Raw genomic sequence first — 19,811 nt, forward strand, 5'->3', positions numbered from 1 at the left:
TCAAACTAGAACCCAGAAACAGATGGAGAGGACAAGACCATGCGGTAGAAGTACATAGAGACAGCTTACCTGAACAAGGAGGAGCTAAGGGCCACTAGACTGATAGCTGGGAAGCCAACAGCGGTCTGACTCGGACCCCCCTGAATATGGGTCTCAGCCAGAAGGTCTGAGCAGTCTAAGAGACCTCAGACAGTGGAGCCAGGATGTATCCCTGGTGCACAAAAGGACTTTGCAAACATATCCCCCATGGAGGGATAACTGCCTTATTCTAGAGATAGGAGAGAAGCCCTAGTCCCTACTTCACAGGACCTGTCAGATCTACATGACCCCAACTGGATGGCATTCCCCTACATATTGTATTGTGGTGGGGGGTTGGGAGGGGAGGGTGTTTAGAGTGCATGGGAGAGGGTAGAGAGGGCAAAAGGGAGGGAAGGAGGGAGGGAGGGCTTGGGGGGAGGGAGGGAGGGAGGGAGAGGGAACTGGGATCGACATGTAAAATAATAATAAATAAAAAAAAAAAAAAAAAAAAAACGCTTTGACTCCAAAATTTAAGTTGAAGAACAAGTTACTGGGGAAAAGTATTTCTATTTTTGTTTCCACAGAAAATGAAAAGATGTGGATTCCTTCCAGACTAATGTGGTTTGATCACACCAGACCGCCTGAAACAGAGTACATGCTGATCCTACATTCCAAACAGCTGGACAAAACAGCCCTACAGACTACAGCTAGGATATCTGAATCTTCTTCGAATCCCCCAAGACAGCGCCCCTTACCAGCAGGAAGTAGTTTGGAAAGAACGACGCCCAAATTCCCAAATATTGTGTATAAATGTTTGTTTTCATTTAATTGGACTTTGTTATATAAAATTAAATAAAAAATACTCTATATGCAAAAAAAAAAAAAAAAAAAAAAAAAAAAAAAAAAGAAAAGAACAGTCACTTAAGAATTTTACAGTTAATATCCAAAAAGCCAGTTAGCTCAAAATCATCTGAAAGATATACCTACAACATTGTATTTTTTATTTATAACAAATAAGGTTATACAAGTAAATGAAATCATTAAATTTTTGGTATGCATTGAACACTGAGATATATAAGAGGACACTAATTGCTTTTGGGAAGCTGCAGGAAGCAATATATATATATATATATATATATATATATATATATATATATATTTTCCTCCCCTCCAATCCTTTCCTTGTATGCTCCCCTTGCTTTGTTTCAAAATCATGACCTCTGTTTCTTTCACTGCTACGCGCGCACACACACACACACACACACACACACACACACACACATATCTCCAAAGGTTTGTTAGTCTTTCATGTGACTTTGTCAATTGAATGATGCTTATTCTAATTCAGAGTTTCCCACTGCTCTCCTATTTCAGGTAGCATGACGGTTGTCACAGCCAACAGAGGCAATGGATGAAGTAAACTGCTCTGTGGTATCTGAGTTTGTCTTCCTGGGACTCTCCAACTCATGGACAATCCAACTACTTCTCTTCCTCTTTTCCTGTATGTTCTACATGGCAAGTCTGTTAGGAAATTTTCTCATTGTGCTAACTGTGACTTCAGACCCCCATTTACAGTCCCCTATGTACTTCCTGTTGGCCAATCTTTCTATCATTGACTTGATATGTTCATCATCAACAGCACCAAAGATGATTTACGACCTCTCTCAGAAGGCACAAAACCATCTCTTTTGGGGGGCTGCATCACGCAGATCTTTTTTATCCATGCAGTTGGAGGCACTGAGATGCTACTGCTCATAGCCATGGCTTTTGACCAATATGTTGCCATATGCAGACCTTTGCACTACTTGACTATCATGAGTCCACAAAAGTGCATTTTGTTTTTAGTTGTTTCTTGGATTATTGGCTTCATCCACTCAGTGTCTCAGCTGATTTTTGTAGTAGACTTACCATTCTGTGGCCCTAATGAATTAGACAGCTTTTTCTGTGATCTTCCTCGGTTTATTAAACTGGCTTGTATGGACACCAATGCATTGGAATTTATGGTTACTGCCAATAGTGGGTTCATTTCTGTGGCTTCCTTTTTAATTCTGATCATCTCTTACATGTTTATCTTGGTGACTGTGCAAAAGAAATCTTTTGGTAGTTTATCTAAAGCTCTCTCCACTCTGTCAGCTCATGTCATGGTGGTCGTTTTATTCTTTGGACCCTTAATCTTCTTCTACATGTGGCCATTTCCAACATCACATCTGGATAAATTTCTTGCCATCTTCGATGTAATTATTACACCTTTTCTAAATCCAGTGATCTATACACTTAGGAATAAAGAGATGAAGGAGGCAATAAAAAGACTATGCACTCGGGTTGTGAATTATACTAAGCTTCTTAAATATACTGAAGATACATGAACATGCAAGTAAAATTTCAGATGGATGTGTGCTATATAAAGTATGTTGTATTTAACCAGAATGCTGCTGTGTACTAAGATGTGATATACCCTTGATTGTTTTCTGCCTGAATTGAATCTGGATATTATTAACTGTTTACAGAACAGACTTGAAGACAAGAGAGTTTGCCAGGCTTAGCTCATCAATAATCTTACCTCACAACATTGACCAATACAATAATGGCAATTGTTAAAGAGCCCATTTCTAAAGATGGCATTTTAAGTTGACTACTTTAAACACAAAGATTAACCTTTACTTCCTTTGATTGGGCATACTTTCCTGATGATTTTTCTGTGCCTTCAGCATCTTGTTTATCGACCATTTGTGTGATAATCTGCTTTTTTACAATCCAGTAAGGAGACAGAAACTACATCAGCTTTGTTGAAAAAGAAAACTCTGATATGAATAATTGTTGTCTAAGTATAAACTCTGTGCTAAATAATTTAATGAAAGTTGTTTTAAAATAGAATCCTACATTCAACCCAGAGGCACAGGCCAAACCAGGTAGAGCACCTGTGCTAAAGGAGCCTTTGGGGATCAAGTTTTAAATGTCTGTTTTCATGCAACAAAATCCAGGAAATCGAAGGAAAAAGCAGAGTAAATGTAAGGAGGATGCATCCTCTTCCCAAATTCGTTCTGTCACATGTATGTAGAGGACCTAGGTTAGGTCCTCTACATACCTTAGCTGTTGGTCCAGAATCTGTGAGTTCCTATGAGCCCAGGTTAGTTGTTTCCATGGTTTCCCTTGTGATGATCTTGACACCCCTAGTTTGTACAATCCTTCTTCCCTCTCTTCAGCATGATTCCCCTAGCTCAGCAAGATGCTTGACTGTGGCTCTCTGCATCTAATTCTATTAGTCACTGGATGAAGGCTCTCTGATAACCATTAGGGTAATTACCAATCTGATTAAGGAGAGGGCCAGTTCATGTCACCTACCCACTATTGCTAGGAGGCTTAGCTGGGGTCATCCTTGTAAATTTTTAGGAGCTTCCCTTGTCCCAAGTTTCTTCCTGAACTCCAAGACTTTGAATTTTAAGGAGACTGAATTTTTAAGTGTATTTTTAAGGACTGTGCAACTTTTAAAATTTGTAATGTTTACATTGTGATGTTGATGTTAATGTGTGATCTTATGGAAAAATAAAAAAGGGGGGTTAGGGCTTAGCAATGTTGTGTTTGTGTGTCAGGCTGACCAGGGGTCAAATGTGCTGGCCAGTATTATATCAACTTGAACAAGTATTAGTTATTTAAAAGGAGAGAACATCAATGAAAAAAATGCCTCCTTTAGGATCTAGCTATAGGCATTCTTATAATTAGTGACTGATGAAGGAGGGCCCAGCACATTGTAGGTGGTACCATTCTTGGGCTGGTGGTCCTGGGTTATATAAGAAAGCAAGCTAGTCTATATCTTGACCCACAACTCTGACAGAAAAACCCTGATCTACCAGGGGCCACTCCAGCACGCAGAATCCCAGATAAGACCCTGACTGCAGATCTCCAATAGTCCTCAAAGATGGCTCAGATTTCCCCATCCGTCCTCCTATTTTCATAATATTCTGGTCCACAATTCCAGCACAAGCCCCCGGCTCTATGAGAGGACATGCTAGTACCCAAAACCCCAGAAGCCATGCCAATTCGCAGAACCTCAAAGGCAACACCAACACCCAAATTGACATAGGTTAGGCAGGCCTCCATAACCCCAGCAAAGGCATACTGGACAAGAGGACTCAACAGTCACGAGACACAGGCAACTCAGATAAGAAGACTAGAGAAGAACAGAAAGCAAGCAGGAAACACCCATCCAACAAAGATAAACTAAGAAATTGACACCTAAACCTTATTACACAAAACCAGATGCCTAGAGACCAATATAAGAGCATAATCAACAACAGACATAGCAATATGACACCACTAGAACCCAGCTACTCTACTACATTGATTCCTGAATATCCAACACAGCTGAAGCACAAAAAAAAAAAAGAAAAGAAAACCACTTTAAAACCAACTTTATGAAGATAATACAGGTCCGTAAAGAGGAAATGAATAAATCTCTTAAAGAAATTCAGAAACATACAAACAAACAATGGGAGGAAATTAATAAATCACTTAAAGAAACCCAAGGAAAAAACAAAGAAACAGGTAGAGAGAATGAATAAAACTGCTCAAAATGGAACTGAGGTAATCCTAGAGGTGGAAAATCTAGGTAAGTGAGCAGTAACTATAGACACAAACTTCACCAATAGAAAACAAGAGATGAAAGTGAAATCTCAGGCACACAAGATACAATAGAAGAAAATCATACATTGGTCAATGAAAACATTAAATCTAAAAACTTCCTGACACAAAACATCCAGAAAATCTGGAACTCTATGAAAAGACCAAACAGAAGAAAAATAAGAATAAGAGGAGATATTTAAGAATTGGGTACAGAACTGAGGAGAGAATTCTCATTAGAGGAAATCAAAAAGGCTGAAAGATGCTCAAGAAAGTGTTCAACATCCTTAGCCATCAGGGAAATGCAAATCAAAACAACTCTGAGATACCATCTTACTCCTGCCAGAATGGCTAAAATTAGAAACACCAATGATGACTCATGCTGGAGAGGATGTGGAGAAAGGGGAACACTCTTCCACTGCTGGTGGGAGTGCAAATTTGTACAGCCATTTTGAAGATAAATATGGCAGTTCCTCAGGAAAATGGGAATCAGTCTACCATAGGACCCGGCAATCCCACTCTTAGGCATATACCCAAATGGTCCACATCCATGCAACAAAGATATCTGTTCAACTATGTTCATAGCAGCATTATTTGTAATAGCAAGAACCTGGAAGCAACCTAGATGCTCCTCAACTGAAAATTGGATAAAGAAGATATGGCACATTTACACAATGGAATACTAATATGTGTGGGGGAAAACAAAAACAATGGAATCTTGAAATTCGCAGACAAATGGATGGAACTTGAAGAAATCATCCTGAATGAGTTAAGCCAATCACAAAAAGAGGAACATGGTATGTACTTGCTCATATATGGATTTTAGACCTAGAGCAAAGGATTACCAGCCTATAATTCACATCGCTATAGACACTAGGATACAAGGAGGAATCTAATAGATTCATACAAGGTCCCTCACAGAAGAGGAAAGGAACAAGATCTCCTGAGCATTTTGGGAGTGCGGGGGGGGGGCAGGGAGTGGAGAGGGAACTAGGAGAAAGAGAAGGGGAGGAGAGGAAAGCACGTGGGACTAGGAAGATTGAGTTAGAGGAGGAATAAATGAGAGAAGAGGTAGAGAGAGAGAGAGAGAGAGAGCATAAAAGAGGGAGCCATTATAGGTTTGAACAGCAAACTAAACCTAGAAAAATGTTCAGAGACCTACAAGACTGACCCCAACTAACAATTTGAGCAATATTGTAAAGGCTACCATTAATGCCCTTCCCTGATGATGAGATCGACAACTAACTTATCCACCATCATGGATCCCTCATCTAGTACTTGATGGAAACAGAAGCAAACACCCACAACTAAACACTGAGCTGAACTGAAATCCAGATGGAGAGAGGGAGGACAAGACCAGGCTACAGAAACACATAGAGACAGCTGACCTGAACAAGGAGGAGCTAATGGGCCCCCAGACTGATAGCTGGGAATCCAGCATGGGACTGACTCAGACATCCTGAACATGGGTCTCAGCTAGAAGGCCTGAGCAGTCTAAGGGACCTTGGACAGTGCAACCAGGATATATTCCTGGTGCACAAAAGACTTTGGGGGCACATCCCCCATGGAGGGATACTGCCTTAACCTAGAGACAGGAGAGAAGTCCTAGTCCCTACTGCAAATGACTTGACAAATTTAGATGACCTCTCCTAGAAGGCATCAGCATACATGTGGAGTGGGGGGGGAGTGGTCGGAGGGCATGAGAAGGTGGGAGAGAGGGGGAGAAGGAGGGAGGGAGGGAGAGGGAACTGGGATCGATATGTAAAATTAAAATAAAATAAATTAATATAAAAAGAATAATATAATAATATAAAAAAGAATAATAAAGGTAAAAGCATAAAATTTTCTTATTAATTCTGACAGTCAGATTTACATTATTTTTAAAATTAAAAAAAAAGAATATGAGAAGAATTTCATCTCAAATATTTTTAACAAATTCATAAAAGAAAAAAATCCTAACCTTAAGAAGGACATATATGAAGGTACAAGAAGCTTACAGAACACCAAATAGATCAGACCAGAAAAGAAAGTCCACAACCCCACCACATAGTAATCTAAACACAAAACATAGTAAAAGGGACAAGTAACGTACAAAGATAGACCTATTAGAATTACACCTGACTTCTTCTCAATGGAGACTTTGAAAGCCAGAAGGGACTGTGCAGATATCTTGCAGACTCTAAGAGACCACAGATACCAGCCTAGACTACTATACCTAGCAAAAATTTTCACTCACCATTGATAGAGAAAACAAGATATTCCATGATTAAGTCAAATTTAAACAATATCTATACAAAAACCCAGCCCTACAGAAGGTACTAGAAGGAAAACTCCAACCCTAAACAACAAAATAACAGGAATTAACAATCATGAGTCATCAACATCTCTCAACATCAGTGGACTGAATAAATAAAAGGACACAGGCTAATAAGATGGATAAGAAAATGGGACCCATCCTTCTGCTGAGTACAAGAAACACACCTCAATGTCTAAGATAGACATTACCTCAGGGTAATGGGTTGGAAAAAGATTTTCTAAGCAAATGAACCCGAGAAGCAAGCTGTGGAAATATTCTAATATCTAACAAAATAGACTTCAAAACAAAATTAATCAAAAGAGATGAGGAATGACACTATACTCATCAATGGAAAAAATATATCAAGATGACATCCCAATTATTAACATTTATGCCCCAAATGCAAGGGCACCCATATTTGCAAAAGAAACATTACTAAAGCTTAAACCACACATCAAACCTCATATATAATAGTGAGAGCCTTCCAATACCCTACTCTCACAGATGGACAGATTATCTAGATAAAAACTAAACAGAGAAATACTGAAGCTAACAGTCATTATGAACCAACTGATCCTAACAGATACCTACAAAATATTTTTCCCAAATATATATAAAATTTATATACCTTCTACATTTCAGCACCTCACAGAACTTTCTCCAAAACTGACTACATACTCAATCACAAAGCAAGTCTCAAAAAAAAAAGAAACACAAAAATGTGAAATAAACCCCTGTATCCTATCAGACCATCATGGGTTAAAGCTCCATATACAAAAAAGAAGGCTATAACCTCTGTCTTTAGATTTATAGTCTAATGCTTACTCAGCCATTACAAAACCTACACACTCATAGAAACTAAAACACTCTCTACTTAATGACCACTCAGTTAATGCAAAAATAAAAAAGAAACTAAAGACATCTTAGATTTTAATAAAAATTAATGCACAACATTTCCAAACTTATGAGACCCAATGAAAGCAGTGCTAAGAGGAAATGTCATAACACTAAGTGCTGTCATTAAAAAAAAAAAAAAAAATTAGAGAAATCGCATACAAGTGATTTAACCTGAGTTCCTGTCAAGTTCTTTCAATAATATACTACAGTGTATGTATAAGTCAAATAAATCATTTCTCCTCAACTGGCTTTATGATCATGGTGCTTAATCACAGCAATAGAAACCCTAATTAGGACATACCCTTTATCTAAACTTAGGCTCCCCTGATGTTATCATTATTCATTTGCCCAGTATTTTCCAGTCAGTGAGACATCAACAGTATGCTAAACGCCATAGTTTATTCATATTTCACTCATCTTTTTTTTCATTAATGTCTGTTTTCTGTCCCATATTGAATACTAGATACTATGTCATATTTACCATACCTTCTGAGTTTCATCTGACAGGCCTTAATCTGGTTCTTTCTATAGATGTGAAGTTTAAGAACATTGGGAATTTCAAACTTCATTGAAATACTTGAGTTTCTCTGAGGTTTTTTGTTTGTTTGTTTGTTTGTTTGTTTTGGTTTTTTTGGTTTTGTTTGTTTGTTTTTTCATCACAAGGAGATATGCGCTCAGGATTTTGTAAGGAACACTCAGAAAAGACTCTTTATTTAATAACATTTGAGTCCATAACACCCATATGAAGCCATATCAGTCTTGATCACACAAATAGAATTTGGGCTGGGGGCATTAACAGTAGAGAAGTGAATTAGATGTTATGTGCCATCTGCATTCTTCCTGCTTAGATAATGAATCTTTTCCCAACTTACCTTTGAACTTAATAGTTCATTATAATTTCTAAATATTATCACTTGAGTACAAGCAAAGGTTAATTTCAACTTCATCCCAATTGAGGAAAAATGTGTTCATGATATTTACTTGTACTCTTGGATTATTCTCTCACTATTAATTTAAAGCTTGGTCCAAATAGAACTCAAGGCCTCGCTCTTATTATTCTAGTTTTATCTTTAGAATTTACGTATGGGCACCACCACCCAATCCCCTTCTCTGGCACTGCTTTTAGGAACAAAACTCAGAGCCTTCTCAAGCTATTTTTACATAGGAAAAGTGATTGATTCCCATCAGCATGTAACAGTGGAGAGTATTTCATGAAGGGTAAGTCTTCATTTAGTAACATGTCATAAAACTCTTCATCACTGAAATATAAATTCTACTGTAATATAACTGGAGTCATAAGAACACATACATAGTATTAACATGAAATTTTTCATTCACCTAAAACTGATATTTTATTAATTAAAGCACTTAAGAAAGCTTTCATGCACAAATTTTAGTTAAATCAGGGTCATTACATAATATGCAATGTATCACAGCTCTGACGTTTCCACCTTGTACAAGAACATGATGAATTTGTAGGACATTTGAGTAGGGGTCTTGATACCTTGTTACTTAGTGTGGCATACACTAATGCTATATTTTGAATTCATTAAGGCTTTTGTCTTATATCTTCCAAACCTCCATTCTGTGAACACCTCAAATAATCAGGGAAAGAGTGAGAGAATCTGTGTCTCTCTGTGTGTAGGTATGATGTAAAAACATATATGTTTGTATACATAATCTGATTTCATTGATGTTGAGAATATTTTTACAAGAGAGTACTGAGGAGGCTCCTTTCGTTTTTCCATATTTTCTTTTTTTTATTTATGCTTTTAAGTTTCATTTTACATTCCAACCACAGTTCTCCCTCCCACCCCTCCTCCTGACCCTTTGCCTTCCCCCCTACCAGTACACCCCTAGTACACTCCTCCTCATGGGAAAGGGTTTCCATGAGGCACCAACAAAGTCTGGCACAATAGGTTGGGGTGAGGCCAAGCCCCTCTCCCATGCATTAAGGCTAAGCATGGCATCCCACCATAGAAAATGGGCTGCAACAAACTACCCTATATACCAGGTTTGTATTGTGCTCCTACTATTAGAAGACCCTCAGATAGTACAATCTTCACTACTGTCTCCCACATATGGAGTGCCAAATTCAGTCCCCCTGTAGTCTCCATGGCTGTTCATCTTGTTCATCTAGATTTCATGAGTTTCTATGAGCTTGGTTCAGCTGTTTTTATAGATTTCTCCATCATGATCTTGACCTCCCTTGCATAGTGGAGGGGATGTCTGAACTAGTCTACCCCTATAATCGGATTGGTAAATACCCCAGCTATCATCATAGAGCCTTCATCCAGTAATTGATGGAACCAGATGCAGGGATCCACAACCAAGCACCAGGCTGAACTCTGAGACTTGAAGAGAGGGAGGAGGAGGCTCCTTTCAATTTCAGTCACTAAGCTGTGTTTCTACTTTTATGCTCCTGAAATTTATTTAAGTTTTACATGCCTCTTCAACACAAGGCACAAAAAAAAACTCTAGATGATCAGGTGACCCAAATCAAGCCATATTTGTAGTATCAAGATTTAAACTAATTGAGAAGATACATTAAGGGACAGTAAAATACATTAGCAGATAGAAAGACACTTGTCACCAAGCTTAACAACATGAGGCCAGTACCCCAAACTCAAGTGGCAGAAAGAGAGACCCAAATCCTACAAGTTGTCCTCTATACTACACAAGCAAGAGTAGCATGAGCGTGCGGTGTGCGCACACACACACACACACACACACACACACACACACACACAGGATAGGAGAGAACACAAAGAAAAATAATAAATGAGGAAGAAAGAAAATATTTAAAAGGCATATTAAAAATATGTTGTATATAACATAAACACTGAGTCAAACTAGAACCCAGAAGCAGATGGAGAGGACAAGACCATGCGGTAGAAGTACATAGAGACAGCTTACCTGAACAAGGAGGAGCTAAGGGCCACTAGACTGATAGCTGGGAAGCCAACAGGGGTCTGACTCGGACCCCCCTGAATATGGGTCTCAGCCAGAAGGTCTGAGCAGTCTAAGAGACCTCAGACAGTGGAGCCAGGATGTATCCCTGGTACACAAAAGGACTTTGCAAACATATCCCCCATGGAGGGATAACTGCCTTATTCTAGAGATAGGAGAGAAGCCCTAGTCCCTACTTCACAGGACCTGTCAGATCTACATGACCCCAACTGGATGGCATTCCCCTACATATTGTATTGTGGTGGGGGGTTGGGAGGGAGGGTGTTTAGAGTGCATGGGAGAGGGTAGAGAGGGCAAAAGGGAGGGAAGGAGGGAGGTAGGGCTTGGGGGGAGGGAGGGAGGGAGGGAGAGGGAACTGGGATTGACATGTAAAAAAAAAAAAAAAAAAAAAAAAACGCTTTGACTCCAAAATTTAAGTTGAAGAACAAGTTACTGGGGAAAAGTATTTCTATTTTTGTTTCCACAGAAAATGAAAAGATGTGGATTCCTTCCAGACTAATGTGGTTTGATCACACCAGACCGCCTGAAACAGAGTACAAGCTGATCCTACATTCCAAACAGCTGGACAAAACAGCCCTACAGACTACAGCTAGGATATCTGAATCTTCTTCGAATCCCCCAAGACAGCGCCCCTTACCAGCAGGAAGTAGTTTGGAAAGAACGACGCCCCAATTCCCAAATATTGTGTATAAATGTTTGTTTTCATTTAATTGGACTTTGTTATATAAAATTAAATAAAAAATACTCTATATGCAAAAAAAAAGAAATAAAAAATGTTAAAAGTAAAAAAAAAAAATATGTTGTATATAAGAAAAAAGTAGACATGGAAGACAACTAACATTCTTTTAGTAGAAATTACAGTAACACCACCTCGGAGCAGTGAATACATACATCACATTGAGCAAGGTGCTATAACACCAGCCTATAACTCCAGAACTCTGGAGGCTACAAGAGAATCTCACAAGCTCAAGTTCAACTTGAGTATATAGTGAGACCATTTCTCAGATGATAAGAGGTGAGCCAGAGATGTAACTTACTCCTAATGGAGACTTACCTAATCAATACAACCCAGAACAGTGAGTCACAAAAATCTCTAGTTAGTGAAAAATGTTGTAAACTCTTCCTGCCAAGAGCTGGAAACTATTTCTCAAATCTTTAAGCTGACTTGGTGACTGAGCTTGCTTTGACCAATGAGATGTAGCAAAGGTTTTGTTTCTTGATTTCCAGAAGTTAGGATGCTATGCAGTGTGTGTTGGGAATTTTGTTTTTTATCCTTTTGTTGCTTGCACAACAATGAGGAGATAACAAAGTTTGGGCAAGACTAATGACCATATACTATTTTCAAAGAAGTGCCTAGACTGGAGATCTCAGGGGCTCAAGGCATGTGAGTGAGGCTACTTAAATCCTTCCAATGCCAGTCAGTCTTCTAGATGGCCTGACTTCTGTAGAATTCCAGTTGAGGCCAGAAGAACTATTAGTTTGCCAGTGGAAAATGATATATTGCATGGCTATAATTTACAAATGGCACTTTTGTTGGTTCTCTAAATAGTTTTTAGGTAAAGAAATTTTACCTATAAATTTTAGGCTCTGTTACTATTTTTAAAAATCTTATTCTATGAAAAGTCAAACTATAAATGACTTGTCTTTTACTTGATCCATTGGCTCTTTGGTTTACTGAATCTGAGCTACTCCAATTGAGTTTTGTGTGGGGGGGGGGTGTTTTTTCCATATCACATAATGATAACAATTGGCTTAATGTTGACAAGACAGCTGTACCTCTTATCACTTCTAATTTGGTCAAGTCTTATCATGGAATTTGGATTATATTATGCAGTAGACATTAAGGGACATTTTACTAATTTTATCTCTCCTTTCCTGCCTTCTTATAGAAAATATACATTACTTTTCACTTTTTGAAAGCATATATTTTCAATCTTATAGAGTTATCTTCTTATAAATAAGAAAACCAATAGGCCAAAGGGATTGTAAAATATGTAAAAGCATGTCACATTCACAAATACAAAATTCCTAGTTTCCCTTCTTTCTCCTCAAGTGACCTATTATCATAGTTTTCCTTCAGCTCTGGCCAAAATTCTGTGGTCCTTGGAAACAATTCCCTTGACCAAATGTTCTCAGAACGGCAATCCCAGAATCTGTGACAACACTAAAGTGCTTTCCCATGTTGCTAATTAGCTGCCTTTCCCTCTGTGGGGGTATTATACTTGACTTTTTATGCCAAGCCATGACACAGGTTAGAGCTTGCCAGCATTGAATTGTCTAACTTGTGATCATTGCAACACTGATCCAGGTAGGTTAAACAAATGGAAGCTGCCTTTTCATTATTTTCTCTAGTTAGCACACAAAATGCTGAATTTCACATTGATGTGTGTGTGTGTGCACATGCACACACATGGGTTTTATTTTGCTCACTTTCATCTACATTTCCAGTCTTTCCTTGTACCTCCGTCTGTCCCATTGATAGAAATTGTCTTTGAGAAAAGTCAGAATTTCAAGTGGAAATACATAGAGAAGAGGAAAAATCCAACCAATCAGAAGAAATAAATCCAATGTGGAAACTGCAACATGTAATGCCCATCAATTAAAGTGTACTAGTCAGAGGAATGAACAGTCATGAGATGTTCAGCATGGTAGAAGATATTCCAGTGGCATTTTCATGGAACTCTTACATGTGTAATCTACAAAAGGAATAAAAAAAATTAATGTATGTCCAGCTAGAGAAAATATTGATAATTTTTGAAAACATTCAGGAAATTAGACCTCCAACCATATACAGGTTGGAGGGCTGAATTTTAACTTTAAGTACATTGTTTATAAGTATACAATTAGCTGTTATGAAACATGATCATGTTGTATAATCAAATTGGAATAATTAGCAAACAATTTATTAAACATTTATTATTACTACATAGTGAAACCTTCAAAATCCTCTCTTCTAACAACTTCATCCAAGGATGTGTTATGATTCCTTGGGCCACAGACAAAACACGAATTGTAAGATAATCACAGCAACATAAATGGGTGAAATGAAATAATAAATAAATCTGAGTCTGTTCAGGCCAAGAGTCAAACATGCTTACTCCAGATTTGCCAACAATTATCGTCTGTGTCTTCAGTAGAGTCCTCACCCTTCCTGGACATTTTCTTCCTTAATTTAGAATAAAAAGAACTTCACAGACATTTAGCGAAGTCTCACTGGGTGATAGCATCCCTTTAGTTTATCCTGACAGCACTGAGGACTCCTGTGGAAGCATGCAGTGCTAAAGGCTCTCCACACAATATCTACAACACTGAACAATGTCCTGAGCTCATTCTGTTCATCTCGGGAGAAGCTTGTGATGATCATATTGAATTCTTACGAGGACATTTCCAGCATTATCCAGAAACTAATTTAATTCAACTTTGGTAATAACTATCCAGAATCTCTAATTTAATTTAACTTTGGTAATAATTGAGACAAAAAGTTTACCAAGAATAGCCAGTCTTTTTCCTGAGCAGCTTCAAATGTTGATTTATGATTTTAACAAAAAGTCTAACATTATCAGCATGCTCCATCAGGGCTAATTATACAGGACTTAAAGTTCATTTCCTGTTTATGTTGGTCCAGTAAAGATAAGCTGCCCTGAGCACAGGAGGGAATGCCACGCTCCACAGAGCTCTCTGAGGCTTGTCCTTCTGTTACACTTTACACTTAGAAGTGGAAGTAGGAGCAGAGACTTTGCTCTCTGAAGAATACAAATCTGAGACTTAGGACACTGCAGAGACAGTGGGACTGAGGTCCACATCCTATATTCAGTTAACTAGATGGCTTTAATCTGTTTCCCTGAAGAATCAGATTTGAATTACTTTCATGCCTTTTTTTAAAGATGTATTTCTTTATTTTGTACACTGTGTTCTGGCTGCATGTAGGCCTGGCGCCCAGAAGAGGGCACCAGATCTCATTATGGATGGTTGTGAGCCACCACGTGGTTGCTGGGAGTAGAACTCAGGAAATCTGGAAGTGTACCCAGTCCTCTTAACCACTGAGCCATCTCTCCAACCCTTTTTATTGAAATAGATTCTCCTCTCAAACAATACATCCTGACCATAGTTTTCTTTCACTCCATTCCTCCCAGCTCCCACTTCCCATCTCTCCCCCAGATCCTCTCTCCCCCCTCAGTTTTTCTTCAGAAGAGGGTAGGCTTCCAAGAGACAATAACCAAACACAACAAAACAAGTAACAATAAGACACAACGAAAGCCCTCATATGGAGACTGGACAAGGCAATCCGACAGTCCTAAAAGCAGGCAAAAAGAGTCAGAGATACACCAACTCCTACTGTTAAAATTCCCACAAAAACACCATAACATACACAGAGGACCTGGTGCAGAGCCATGTATACACCATGATTCCCACTTCAGTCTATGTGAGCCTATAGGAGACCTGCTTAGTTGATTCAGTGTGTCATATTCTCATGGTGTCCTCCATCACCCTCTGGCTCCTGTAATCTTTCTTCCCCCTCCAGGTTTCCCCAGTGCAGAGGAGAAGCACCCGACAGAGACCTCCAATGTAGACTGTCTTGCACAATGTCTGCTGTGGGTCTGCATCTGCTCCCATTTCCTGCCACAAAAAGCCTCTCTGACGATGACTGTAAAGGCACCAATTCATGAATATAGAAGAATGATATTAGGAATCGTTACACTGATTTTTTTTCTCTAATCATTTTTTATTCTAACTCAGATCTCAAGGCCTCCAGCACATCTTACAAACAGGCTTTAGGTCCAGGGTTTTGTCCTGGGTTGGTGTCCATGTTTCTCTTTCGCTAGCCTGTAGAGTACCTTCCCACACCAAAGAGACTAGAACATATGGGTGAACACTCCGTACAGGCACCAGCACATCCTCTCTACACTCACTGAGCTGGGTGAATATTGACCTCTGCATTGGGCCCCACTGTCAGTTTGAGGAGAGTGCTCCTCTGTCCTAGCAGCAGCCTCACCCCAAATTCTGCCCTCTTTTAAAGCAGAGACATTCTGCAAAAACAAATAGAATGTGAAACCTGGGCAACTGAGTTTTAAGTAGAGCATTGACAGCTGGACAGTCCAGCAACAATGTCCACATCTGCTTTCCAGAATTTTACAAACTATAGTAACTTACCCACCTTTAAACCTTGGCTAACTTGGAATACTAAAAATTGCAGTATTCTACGATGAGTTATCTGCCTAGTATCCTTTGTCATATACTGAAGGCATTTTCCAGCCATTGAGCTTGAAAACAGTGCTTTAGCCAAAATAACAAAAAGTATTCTCTCATTGTCTGCCTTAGTCATATGAATATACAAGTGAATATACCCAAGAATTTTCATTCTTAGAGGTAGAAGTGCTGACCCGAAGCTAACATCTATATAAAACTCAGAAAGCATTTCATCCTGAACCATTTGACTTTTCTCCCATCAGGTATGAGAATGCTTGTTTCTCTGCCATTCCCCAAACCTTGAATTTTGACAAATATTTAAACTCTTATCTAATTAATTTTTTAAAAGGCTATTGTGTTGGTATTTTGACATGCATTTAATTTGTGAATAAACTTAACAGTCTTTACCTAAAGGAGACAGATCCCCACCACATCCTCTGACATGTTCGCTCTCCCATTGCTCTCATTCTGGTTGCCTCTTTCACTTGATATTTTCCATTTTTTCCTCCACTGAGAATCAAACAGTATCTGATCCAGAGCATCCATGGCTTTTTTAATCTCTCCAAATCACACAGTGTATGCTACAAGCCTATATACTCGGCCCTTTTTTAATCACCTTATCATCTCAATATAGAAATAAAAAAGTTCATCTCCAGGCCTAAAATATGTATATAGGCATTTTAATGTTATCATATATGTAATATGAATATATACTAAGGAATTTCCAAATTATAAAACCATGGGCACTTAAGAATTTCACATTTAATATCCAAAAAGCCTTTAGCTCTGAGTCATCTGAAAGATATGTCTACAAAATTTACTTTTAAAATAAAACAAATATGTTATCAAAGTGGATAAAAAAATTTGATTCGTTTAGTTGATTTTGAACAACAGATATATGAGAGGAAGATGATGAAATACATCTATTTGGCCTGGAGCAAGCACATTTTGGTTTTTTAAGTTCTGGCATTATAATAACTATATTACTTTCCTCCCTTCAATCCCCTCCATGTATTACAAATTCCTGGCTTCTTTATTTCATTGTTTCTGCACATATACATACATATATACTCACACACATATATGTACACACATACATATATGTACATATATATTCATTTATATTCTTAAATATATATATGCAACCTGCTCAGCCCATGTAATGTTACTAATATGCATATGATTTCAGGGCTGACCACTTGGTATTGGATCACCAACTGGGGGACTCTTCCCTGGAGAAGACTATTTCTCCCTCTCTCAGAATTCTCCAGTAGACAAATAATTGCTATTTTACTTAAACTGTCTCCAAAGGTATGTTAGTCTTTCATATGACTTTGTCAATTGAATACTGCTTATTCTAAATCAGAGTTTCTCATTACTCTCCAATTTCAGATAGCATGACGGTTGTCAGAGCCAACAGAGGCAATGGATGGAGCAAACCACTCTGTAGTATCTGAGTTTGTCTTCCTGGGACTCTCCAACTCATGGACAATCCAAGTATTACTCTTCCTCTTTTCCTGTGTGTTCTACATGGCAAGTCTATTAGGAAATTTTCTCATTGTGCTAACTGTGACTTCAGACCCCCATTTACAGTCCCCTATGTACTTCCTATTAGCAAATCTTTCCTTTCTCGACTTGATATTTTGCTCCTCCACAGCACCAAAGATGATTTACGACCTTCTCAGAAGGCACAAAACCATCTCTTTTGGGGGCTGCATCACGCAGATCTTTTTTATCCATGCAGTTGGAGGCACTGAGATGCTACTGCTCATAGCCATGGCTTTTGACCGATATGTTGCCATATGCAGACCTTTGCACTACTTGACTATCATGAGTCCACAAAAGTGCATTTTGTTTTTAGTTGTTTCTTGGATTATTGGCTTCATCCACTCAGTGACTCAGCTGATTTTTGTAGTAGACTTACCCTTCTGCGGTCCTAATGAATTAGACAGCTTTTTCTGTGACCTTCCTCGGTTTATTAAACTGGCTTGTGTAGACACATACACCTTGGGATTCATGGTTACTGCCAATAGTGGGTTCATTTCTGTGGCTTCCTTTTTAATTCTGATCATGTCTTACATATTTATTTTGATGACTGTGCAAAAGAAATCTTTGGGTAGTTTATCTAAAGCTCTCTCCACTCTGTCAGCTCATGTCATGGTGGTCATTTTGTTCTTTGGACCATTAATTTTCTTCTACATGTGGCCATTTCCAATATCTCATTTGGATAAATTTCTTGCCCTCTTTGATGCAGTTATTACCCCTTTTCTAAATCCAGTAATTTATACACTTAGGAATAAAGCTATGAAGTTGGCAATGAGAAGATTATGCAGTCAGTTTATTAATTACAATAAAATGTCTTAAATATATTGTAGATATATAAGCACACAAATTATACTAGAATTTCAGGTAGATATTGCTACATTTACTGTGTTTTATTTATCCAGAATATATTGTGTACTAAAATTTGATATGCTATCATTTGCTTTCCCCAAAAAATGAAATACCAGCTAATAAATAGTTTCTGTAAGAGACATAATGGGCTAGAGAGAAGATTCAGTGTTTAGAACACTTAATGCTCTTAGATAGGACCAAGGTTAGGTTCCCAGCACCCACATGGAGGCTGACAACTGTCTGCAGTTCCAGTTTAAATGAACCAAATCACCTCTTCTAGCCTCTGCCAGAACCAAGATGCATGTGGTACACATACATTCCTGCAGGCAAATCACTCATACACATGAAACAAAACTATCATGATAAAAGAATGCATACTAAAAACTACAGCTGGTGTATGTCACTCTTCACCAATGATGTTATGTGGAGGTAATGGTGAATTCAATAATGATAAATGTTAAAGAATCTACTTATAAAATCCAGTATGTGGTTTTTAGTTATTTTTTTTTCAGAGACTGCTCATGTTTATTAACAAAAGGGACAATCCCACATATCCATCCACAAGTACATTTAGAAACCTTAGAACTGACAATGATCACCCCTTCCAACACCCCGCTCTCTAGGACCCACCCTAAACTTAGTTTGGGCCCTTCAAAAGTACTGCCTGGGATGTACTCTCTGCTTTTCATGTTCTCCATCCACTTGTCCCATTGTCTCCAAGACTCTGCTCAGTCACTCAGGTCTAGACCAAAATCTGGATATAACTCCTTGATGGTGACACCTCGGGTCAGAGCCAGCTTTCCCAGCAGCATCTGTGCCACATCCTTGATGTCATTGTACTCATGGAGAAGAGAGATGTGGCCCTCTAGCTCACCCACACGGTAGCCTTCTTTTACTAACTGGGAAATCTCCTTGTCCAGCATCTCCTTTTTCTCCTTCAGTTTCTGAATGTCAGAGTTCAAAGTTTCCTCACTAATCTCATCATCCTCTTCCAAACTGGGAGATGAACACGGTGATCGGAAGGCTCCATAGCAACTTCGGCCGAATCCTAAGTCAGCCCTCCTGAACCCTGAGGTCCGAGGTACCCGGAGCGGGGTCGTCTTTTTGCGAAGAAGGGTCCAGGGTTGGAGTTAGACGGATGCCTCAGATAACCAGAAATCAGCAATGGAGACCACCAACCGACTTCGGTTTTTAGTTATTTATTTTACAGTCTTGAGATTATTTTCAAATTTAATTCTTACTTGTAGTTTCTACTTCATCTGATTTTTCTACTATTCTGATGATTTATTTTCTGCCCCTTCAGTCTTTTGTTTATCAACCAGTTATTTGGCTTCCAAAAAGACCAGTAAGAATGAAACTGCATCTTTTTTTTTTTTTTTTTTTTGAAAAGGCAAATTTTATTATAAAGAACCATTGGCTAGATATAAAACTA

General features: G+C 38.5%; 2 protein-coding genes and 1 pseudogene across 2 annotated transcripts; 2 read left to right on the forward strand and 1 right to left on the reverse strand.

Moving 5' to 3' along the window:
* Positions 1–1,425: 1,425 nt before the first annotated feature.
* On the forward strand, positions 1,426–2,384 carry LOC127215296 (olfactory receptor 4F6-like; annotated as a pseudogene).
* Positions 2,385–17,407: 15,023 nt separating this feature from the next.
* On the forward strand, positions 17,408–18,349 carry LOC127216492 (olfactory receptor 4F6). Its single transcript, XM_051177230.1, has one exon. The coding sequence runs from the start codon at positions 17,411–17,413 to the stop codon at positions 18,347–18,349; it is 939 nt and encodes a 312-aa protein (XP_051033187.1). The 5' UTR covers positions 17,408–17,410.
* A 710-nt stretch (positions 18,350–19,059) lies between these two features.
* LOC127215372 (DNA repair protein SWI5 homolog) lies at positions 19,060–19,500 on the reverse strand (the record flags this gene model as incomplete). Its single annotated transcript, XM_051175830.1, has 1 exon — positions 19,060–19,500. A coding segment is annotated over one exon (393 nt), but the record flags the coding sequence as incomplete, so codon positions are not given.
* Positions 19,501–19,811: the final 311 nt, after the last annotated feature.

This window comes from Phodopus roborovskii, unplaced genomic scaffold (assembly GCF_943737965.1).
Source record: "Phodopus roborovskii unplaced genomic scaffold, PHOROB, whole genome shotgun sequence".
NCBI lineage: Eukaryota > Metazoa > Chordata > Mammalia > Rodentia > Cricetidae > Phodopus > Phodopus roborovskii.

Excerpts from the sequence above, each read along its gene's own strand:
- LOC127216492 (XM_051177230.1), top strand. The coding sequence starts at position 17,411 with ATGGATGGAGCAAACCACTCTGTAGTATCTGAGTTTGTCTTCCTGGGA.